The sequence below is a fragment of the Chenopodium quinoa genome, unplaced genomic scaffold, assembly GCF_001683475.1.
Source record: "Chenopodium quinoa cultivar QQ74 unplaced genomic scaffold, ASM168347v1, whole genome shotgun sequence".
Classification (NCBI taxonomy): Eukaryota; Viridiplantae; Streptophyta; class Magnoliopsida; order Caryophyllales; family Amaranthaceae; genus Chenopodium; species Chenopodium quinoa.
In genome coordinates, this window is record NW_018742433.1 from 1,536,513 (window position 1) to 1,545,735 (window position 9,223).

General features: G+C 33.3%; 1 protein-coding gene across 8 annotated transcripts; it reads right to left on the reverse strand.

Annotated features, from left to right (window-relative positions):
• Nucleotides 1-1,615: 1,615 nt before the first annotated feature.
• LOC110715574 (ABC transporter E family member 2-like) lies at nt 1,616-5,954 on the reverse strand. Of its 8 annotated transcripts, none has more exons than XM_021894179.1 (9): nt 5,805-5,954; nt 5,513-5,679; nt 5,042-5,111; nt 4,142-4,201; nt 3,045-3,157; nt 2,757-2,863; nt 2,512-2,585; nt 2,311-2,428; nt 1,621-1,920 (listed from the first exon to the last, which is right to left on the reverse strand). In XM_021894179.1, exons 5-9 carry the CDS (start codon nt 3,145-3,147, stop codon nt 1,852-1,854), a joined length of 471 nt encoding a protein of 156 aa, XP_021749871.1. In that variant the 5' UTR covers nt 3,148-3,157; nt 4,142-4,201; nt 5,042-5,111; nt 5,513-5,679; nt 5,805-5,954; the 3' UTR covers nt 1,621-1,851. The 8 variants fall into 8 exon arrangements, 7 of the variants coding, with proteins under 7 accessions (XP_021749871.1, XP_021749863.1, XP_021749855.1 ...); XM_021894171.1 differs by having other exon boundaries at nt 4,974-5,111; XM_021894163.1 differs by having other exon boundaries at nt 4,928-5,111.
• Nucleotides 5,955-9,223: the final 3,269 nt, after the last annotated feature.

Genomic DNA, 9,223 nt, shown 5'->3' on the forward strand with positions numbered 1-9,223 from the left:
TATGTAACATAGAAATTTTACGATTTGACTAATTAAGCCATTAATGTAACTAACTAGTGGACATAAACTTTCTCCAATTTCATAAATTGTGTACAAATGCGGCGATATTTGAGAGCTAGTACTGATAAATATCCGGTACTAACAGTTTCGATTGATTCAAAAATGTCTGAGGACATATTGTGCCAATTGAAATAAATGCAAAAGGAAGGGAAATCCAAAATACATAAGCTAAGTTAGAATTTCATAGCTTAATGCAATAGCTAGCAGAAGATGACAAAACTGATGTGTGTAAGATCACACAATCTCCAATCTCCATCATAATTCATAACGTACTAATATGGTCTAGCAACGTAATGGCATGATTTATGGTTTAGCTTATAAGTCGACTAGATATAGTAAGTTATGGCACATTAGAAAAATAGCAAAAAACTATATTATATAGGACCATGTAATCATTTTCAAACATGCTTTCTTAATGCGACACACGTACACTAGCAATGGAGCAAGACCTAAGTTCTAGTTCAAATATCGTTCATGATTTTGAGAAGTAAAATGCTAAATGTATAAGGCTTACAATTATATCACAACTCGGCTGATGTTGATTGCTGTTAGGTTATCATAGCCATAAATGAAGAAACTGTAGAACCTTGTAATCGTCAAATGTACATGCCTATTGTATGCAACACGCCAAATAATTGATATAAGGATATACTAACTCCATTCCTGAAAGTTCGATTCACTTACTATTCATTTATCGCGTAGGATTTTGTTAGAATTTTCTATAATGTAAAGTTTCAAATAATTCAACTTTTTATAATTTCACTTTTACATAGTACAAAGATATTAATGGGGTTAAATAAGCACAATGAAGACTGTGTGAAAACTAAGCGAGTCAAACTTTTATCAACAAAGAGAGTATATCTAAACTAGCATAATTTAAAATATAAAAATGTAATAATTTTTAAGATTTCGTGTTTTAGTAACCAAACTAATTTTGAGGATAGTGTAATGTCTCGAGTTATTGCACATGTATGAATAATTTCTATAAAATTATGGATAAATATCGGGACCAATTCCTTTTATAATACAATTATTTACTTGTATATATCATTCTGTAAAGATAATATGTCATATAACAAAGTTTAATAGTAAACACTTTGTTTAATTAAGCTTGAGGTCATGGGCTGAAATCTTGTCCAAAATATATGTTTTCCAAAATATATGTTTTTAAGAGGGTATTTTTTTTCCCTTCAAATTAACTGTTTTCTGATAGGCGTGTCGCGCACCTAACAAAAATACACTAGGCGAAAACACGTAATCCGCACCGTTTCAAAACCCCCATTTAGCACCGTTTTGAACCGGTCCTGATTTGGGGGGTGCTAAAACCCCAGACTTTTCGCACCGGTTCTAGGTGAGAACCGGTGCGAAAAACCACACTTTTAGCACCGGTTCTTGCTTTGAATCGGTGCGAAAAGTGGCCTAAAAAAATTTAAAAAAACTTTTAGCACCGATTCTTTTCCAAAACTGGTGCTAAAAATGCTCAATTTTTTTTTTTTTTTTTTTTTGCATTTTTTTCACTTAAATTGTACCAAATACTTGTATATAATCATAATATACATAAAACACATATATTTTCTTCAATAACTTGTAATATTACACTTTAACAAACTAAAAAAAAAAAAAACACTACAGAATCAAACATAGATATAACACCACTACTCATAGCCACAGCTGCAATCGCAAACCTCTGCAGTTCACCCCCCGATAGATCTCCCACTTTACGATCTTGAACTTTATTTAGCTCCAGATCATTGCAAAGAGAAGCCTTCATGTCCTTCTCGTCTATTTTAGCTAAGACCTCTCCAAATTGCCCTGTACTTCCTTTGGAATGTTATCCACATATTGCGGCTTGATTTTGGCCTATTCACACACAGACGAGGCAACATTAATCAACAAGAAATGCTCATTCCACATACAACACATTATCCATGACACCATCACGAAATGGACTCACTGACTCAGTAAGTAAATACTGAATGAGTAATGCAGTAATCATCATTTCATATTTTTTGGTGTAAGAAAGAACTAGAAGTACAATGAATCTAGAGGGTATAGCTAACTTCAGATTATCTTCCAATATGCGCATAAAATACTTTTACAGTTCTGATCCGCGGAAATAAGTTAAGATTTCCTGCCAGTTAGGCGGATTCTGTAGAAAAACATACAGTATAAGTATATTCTGTAAATAGGCAAAAGATACCAGGAAGCAATAACAAAAACTCAAACAGTCATCAAAATTAAGCATATTACATCAAATCTCCCCAAATTGGGCTTCAATTTTCCAGCCAAAACTTTGAGAGGAGTAGTCTTTCCAATACCATTTGTTCCCACTAAGCCAAGAACTTGTCCATGTCTTGGCACAGGTAACCTGTAATTAAGAAACACTACGATTAAGACCTCACAAAAATCATAAGGATTCATCTTCAACACACCACAAAGCAATCAACTAACCTATGTAATTTGAAAGTGTTGGGGCCATAACGATGTGTTGTATCTTTGTTCAAATCTTTTGGAAGATTAATGATCTGAATTGCTCCAAAAGGGCATTTTTGCATCCGTTAATCCACAATCAAAACAAAGTAATAATTAGGCGCGCTGAACAACCATAATACATCATGTGCATGTGAGAATGTAAGTGTATGAGTGAGTGTAAACAATGATAAGTACTAAATAGCACAGTTTATAGAAGTAATGACCTGTATACAAATACCACAAGCAATGCACAGTTCCTCTGAGATGAACGCGAGTTTTTTTTTTTTTTTTTTATCTTGTGTTACTGATCTAATCTCAATACATCGTTTCCCTGAAATTGAGAAAGGCTAATCAGATCCTGGTGGGGCACAGATAGATCATATTGTTCGCAGAGCAAATATTTCCTTAAGAAAAAGGACTCAGTACACATAAACATGTTTATTACACAAGTGTGAGCAAATGAATGCATCATGAACAAATGAAAATTGGTTTACACAAAAACAATTGCAAACCTGTCTGAACAGGACAACTCTTTTTACACTCCAGACTGCAGTTTTTGGGCTTGCAACGATCGGAGTTCACTATCGCAATACGTGGCAAACGGTCTTTCATCATGACTCTCGTACTTTAGAAGAAGAAAAAACAACAAACTTCAGACTTGACAAGAACGAACAACAACAACAACAGAAAAAAACAACATAATTGTATCATAGACGAAAAATGATTAACAAAAGCTATACATATTACATATATGCTTGTGAACCAAACTAACTAAACAACATAACCTGAAGAACTACAAGAACGAAAGGAGTATATGTATCAAATACCGTATTACTTAGACACTTGGTACAATTCGAAAAACCATAACTTCAATCTATATATAACTATCAAGGTACAACAAAACAAATTCTAACAATCACTAATACAAATAATTTTTAGAAGTTATTGTCACATTCCAAAGTCCAAAGCAACTATAACTGAAATTCTTCATAAAATTTGAAACTCTAGAATCAATCAATCAATCAAAGCCTTAATCCCATAAACAATCAAACTCTAGAAATATACAACGTATATTAGAATTCAGAAATACAAATTGTTAGCTTTTTACCATATAAATTTCATTGGTCATATCTCATACTTCATAAATGGTACAACTAAAAAAACAGATGAAATAATCATGGAGTACGGAATTTTAGTTTCCTTGTTCAATAAAATAAGATGGTCCAATGCAAAATTGCAAACTAAAATTAACGAGTTTATGAGACACCACTGTTTGCAGTTCAAAGATTATCAAACAGCCAACAAAAAAATTGTGTTATGAAAAATACAATTGGTAGATTTCTAACACTCACCAATCAACTTCAAGGTTCAGCTAAATACTCAAATCACTATAACACTATACTAAAATCACAATCAAATTTCAATATTGCATGTCAGGTAAACCTTTTTGAAGAACATGTTAGGCTTAATAAGAGTAGCACTGCTTGAGTGGCAGGCTCCAATTGAAAGGAACCGCACATAGAGTGTTTCATTTGCATAGTGAGTTGTTTTTATAATAATAAGTCAAAAAAATTAAGCCAAAAAAATGACCTAAATTCAAATTCCATACCCGATTAGCAAAAAGATTCTCTTTCTTCTTGTTTTTGAACAAAGCTAACTGAAATTCCTCCTGCAAACATACATTTATTATACTATGGTAAGGAAAAGCCATACATAGTCCAGAAATATTTCATATGCACAGGATATACAGAAATTAAGGATGCAATCGAGAAGCTACAGCACAAGAATCAAAACCCAACTCCAATTATGCAAGATCAGACAAGTCAAACACTAGGACACATTCATTACCAATAATCTGGGTTTGTTCAGTTTCTGGTTGAAATTAAGGATCCAATATCTTTCAGTTACATCATGGAATAGAGCGATAATGTCATACATCTCATCATTATATTAAAAATAACCTTGGTCTTCGGACCCTTGGAAACTAAAGAAACATAATGTTTGGTTACTTCCAATCAAACAAAACAATGAGAATTGAGGCAAACAGTATCTAAAACAAGAACAAAGCGAAATGTTAATTTTTATATCGACTTTAAACACAATAACAGCCGTTAGCAGAGAAATGAAAGGCTGTAGCCTGTAGGAGTGAAACTCTATACTCAAATATTCATAAAAATATACATTTAAGAAAAAGAAGAAAAAGAAAGAAAAGAAAACGAAGAATAAGGTACAATAAGTTGCAGGCAATCTGTGACCTGAAGGGTTCCAATCAGATAGCCTAAGGCCAACTCTAATCAGGTATATTAACAATATGTAAAGACTATACTGTATGAAAGAATCAAGTTCAAGAATGTTTAGATTATAAATATATTAATAAGAGGAAATTTTCATATACATGACTGAGTAGAGAGCTTATAGCCAGCAGTGACGGATGAACATGCCAATGAAATGAAAGCAAGGAGAGACATGCTTATGGCTGCTGTGCATGAATCTGTGAAAATGTTGTCACCTCCTTCCCGCTTTCTGTTTGTCATAGGTATGGCCGAAGAAGCTGATGACAGTAGCAAGTATGCCAATATCTGCAAATAAACATTTACTTCAGATTTCAGTTTAGTACCACAGAATTTATAGGCCACGCATTTTCCTGCACTATACTTGTCAAAATCAATCTTCAATGTACTATCTCTTTTAAGCCAATCCAAAATACATAACTATTTTGAAAATTATAACTTTATCTGTTCATCAACATCATAGCCGTCCGTCCAAAAAACTAAATTCCTCCAAACCTTAAATCAATCAATCAATTCATAATACTAATACTAGTTCAATCAAAGAATACAACTAAGAATTTAACATGCAAAGAATTTCGCAATATGTAACATGCAAAACTGAAAGTGACATACAAATCGCAAGAAATCAACAAATTACATAATTTCTCCAGTTTTAACAAAAACTCAACATATAATAATAAAATTGATACCTGAAACTTTCGATTTGGGTGATTACTCAACAGATAATCGAGCAGAAGAGAGAATCCAGCAATTCGTATCAATTGTAAGCAATTCGAGCAGAAGAAAATAGAGCAGTAATGAGTAATCGAGTAATAAAATTCGAGCAATCAATTGAAGGCGATTACATTTGAAAACCCTAAATAAACAAGCCAATAGCACAATTTTAGCAATGGTAAAACCCTATATTAACTATACTAACACAAATAATTAGCGAAATTGATATTCATTGATTAAAAAACTTCATTGATTAAAAAACATTACCTCAGAAGTTGTTTTAATGGAGGAGAAAGCTTAGAACTGCTACAATATAACGCAAAGCTAAATAACCCAGAAACCCTAACCTCGAATTTCTGATTTTTGGTTCAAAATTGATTCGAATTTGTTGTTGTTGAAGACGCACGCACATCGAATTGATTCAAAATAGACACACCCAGAAACCCTAACCTCCAATATTGTAGAAAGAGAGAAGGAGAAGGAGATCGAAAGAGAGAAGAAAGGAAAGGGAAAGTGGCGGTTACGGAGATCGAAGGAGAGAGAAGGAGTTTCAGGAAAGTGCTGAGAGAAAGCTCAGAAGCCCCTTCAATGGAGAAAATCGAGTACGCTTCAATGGAGGAGAGAGAGAGGCAGATCAGATGAGAGGAGGAAAGATTGAGGAAACGAAAGCAAGAGAAAGAAAGAGTATATCCGGGTTTTTATTTATTTTTTTTTATTTTACAATAGATTTCGACCGGTTCGAACCGAACCGATGCGATTAACTCATTTTTCGCACTGGTTTGGTTAGAACCGATGCGAAATCCCTTTCTCCCTTTTTTTCACAGTATTTAAGAAATGGAAGGAGAAGGTGGATGAAGTACATTAAAAGTAGAAAAAAGCAAGATAAAAGTACAAGGTAAGTGAATAATTTAAGGGGAAAAAGTGAAAAAGTACAATTATAGACGAAAAGTTAGAGAGAGAAAGTGGAAAAAAGTACAAGACAAGTGAATAATTTAAGGGTAAATTAGGAAATTCAATGAATAAAATTATAAAAATGAGGGTATAATGGTCTTTACATACTATCTAAAAATAGAAACAGGAACAACGTTCTGGGACTCCAAAATAGAAATACAAGAACTATATAATATGGGACGGAGGGAGTAGTAGGGTAAGTCAGGGTCGATCCCACAGATAGAAGGTTGTTTAATAATCAACTTTTACCAATGACAGAACTAAATAAGAGATAGATCAAATGATGGATTATGTAACTACGACTACTCAAATATCAATTACGAATCAAATAATAATAAAAACATCTAGAATTAATTATCACCCACCACTAGCATAATCATCAATACAATACAAATTCCTACCCCAATCAATCAATTGTATGTTCACAAGGAAAAGTAATCTCTAGAATATAACAAAGGTCTATCTCGAGAGTGAGGGATAGCTCAGTTGGTAAGAGCTTTCCTCCCGGTTCCTGGTGATCCTGGGATCGATTCTCATCCCCGCCCTAGTGGCTCATATGAACCAAAAAAAACAAAGGTCTATCTCGAGTTATCAATGTCTTTCCTAATCACAATCAAGCCTACTCTCATGGAATCATGCAAATTAGAGACATTAAGCACATTACTTAGCTTCCTAATCATTCATTCAACTACTCTCGCGATGAAATTTAAACCCTTAATTAATCTATTCAAATCCATTAAAACCCAACTCTCGTTGTGATTAAAACAAAGGAATAATATACAACAATACTAATTATCTCTAATCTAGTATTGGCATAAGCACAATTAATTAAGCATAAACAATATTAACAATTAGTTGAGAATTTAAAAGAACAAATCAAATATCAATCATGGTTAGGGTTCAACTAAACCCTAACACCCTAGAATAACAATATACTCTAATATAATAAAAGAATTAAAACAAACATAAAAGAAAGAGAAGAAGAAAATATAATACTTGAATTAATAAAATAAAACTAGAGAGAAAACTAAGCTAAGGTTATAAACTAATGAATAATGAAATAATGAGGCTAAAGAGTATTTATAATAAAGTTAAAAGATAGGATAGAATAAGGAAAGAAATCGGCTAAAACCGCCTTAATTAGATCGACCAGGCATGGACGTGTCACACAGGGTATGCTCGTGCCCAAGATTAGAAACTAAGCTTCTTGAATTTCCAGCCTGACACGGGCATGTCGAAATTTGACATGGGTGTTGTCTCCTTCGATGGCACACAACATAGCAACATCACTTGTCAAGGCATGGATGTGGCTCATCTTGGCATGGGCTTGCTTTGTTGGAGGCATCTTCACTCAATGGGGCATGGGCGTGCCAACATTCAACATGGTCGTGTCTCACTGCTGCGTGCATAGCTCTTCTTGAATCGGTTATAACTTGAGATTCAGAGCTTTGTTTAAGACGTTTAATATATCGTTGGAAATATCTTGAAGCCTACTTTCCGATGCAATTAGAATCACTCAATTATCGTTTGTATGTCAAAATATATAATCAAAATAGTGGATGAGACTTATATTCATCAAGTCTTTCATCAATGCTTTACTTCATTCTAGCCCTATTTCGCCTCTAAGGCATGAGTTGAGATCCTTAAGAGAGATAGCTTCATACTCTATGATTATTATCCTAAAAATTATCCATCCATAATCCATTTGCATCTAAATCACCTGAAATTAATTAAAACACACATATAGAGAGTAGTAGAGCACAACCTAAGTAAATAATGTAAATATGCACTGTTGCCCTTAATGTTTTGATGATAACACAAGTCAAAATTATATTTGGATCTATTGTTTTTGTTATTATGTAGCCAGAATACAAGCTGTTGCTACAATTATTCGAAGCAAAGGAATTGGAGCACAAAAGTGAAGGCTGGTTGCAGTGCTCCTTTGAAGGAACATAAGCTTTGGAGTAGAAGCTGGAGAATGAAGACTCAGAGTAGAGACTTCTTCAGAGAATTAATAATGACTAAAGTATATTTATTTTAGGATTTATGTAAGTGAAAGTCAATAGAAGTTTGGTGCTTTAGTGGAATGCGTTAGATAGTTTTCTAAAAAGATAGAATTTGAGTTGCTTAATTTTAGGAGATTAGTTATTCAAGAAAAATGTCTTTTTTGATTTTATTTTAATGAATATGTTTTTATTAATTTGGAAAAATATCTTTTCTAATATATTTCAATTGATTTTCTAAACTTACGCTTCTAGTTTTTGATTAAGTCTTTCTCCACTAAGCTAGGAAACTCCTCCTGTTGCTTTATTGTGGCTTAAGTTTTAGGACATGTTTGAAGCACTGGAAGTGGTGGGAGTTAGTGGCGTTAGATTGTAGCACTAGTAGCGTTCTAATTAAGCTATGGTTTTTCTATAAATAGAGAAGTTGTTTTCCGGAAAAACTTACCTTGCTCAAACATACTTTCTATCTTCTAAGTTTCAAAGAGTTAAGAGTCGCATTCCACTTTAGTTTATCATCTTTCTATTTTCTTTCATTAGAGTAATTCTTCAAGAGTTGTAATTGGGAATTGGGGAGTTTGAGTGAACTCTAGAGAAGCTTGGAGAGAAAGAAAGAGAAGAGAAATTAAAGAGAAGAGAAGAGCTGTAAGTTGAGGGACTTATTGCTGGGAACTCTAAGTTCATTGAGGAACTTAGAGATAGAGTCTTTAGCTTGTAATAGGTTTTTTGCCCTAT

Coding starts and splice junctions, on each gene's coding strand:
- LOC110715574 (XM_021894196.1), bottom strand. CDS start 3,147: ATGATGAAAGACCGTTTGCCACGTATTGCGATAGTGAACTCCGATCGT. Junction 2,586..2,756: donor CTTGTGGTATTTGTATACAG/GTCATTACTTCT, acceptor GGAGCAATTCAG/ATCATTAATCTTCCAAAAGA. Junction 1,921..2,310: donor CCAATTTGGGGAGATTTGAT/GTAATATGCTTA, acceptor GTGTGTGAATAG/GCCAAAATCAAGCCGCAATA.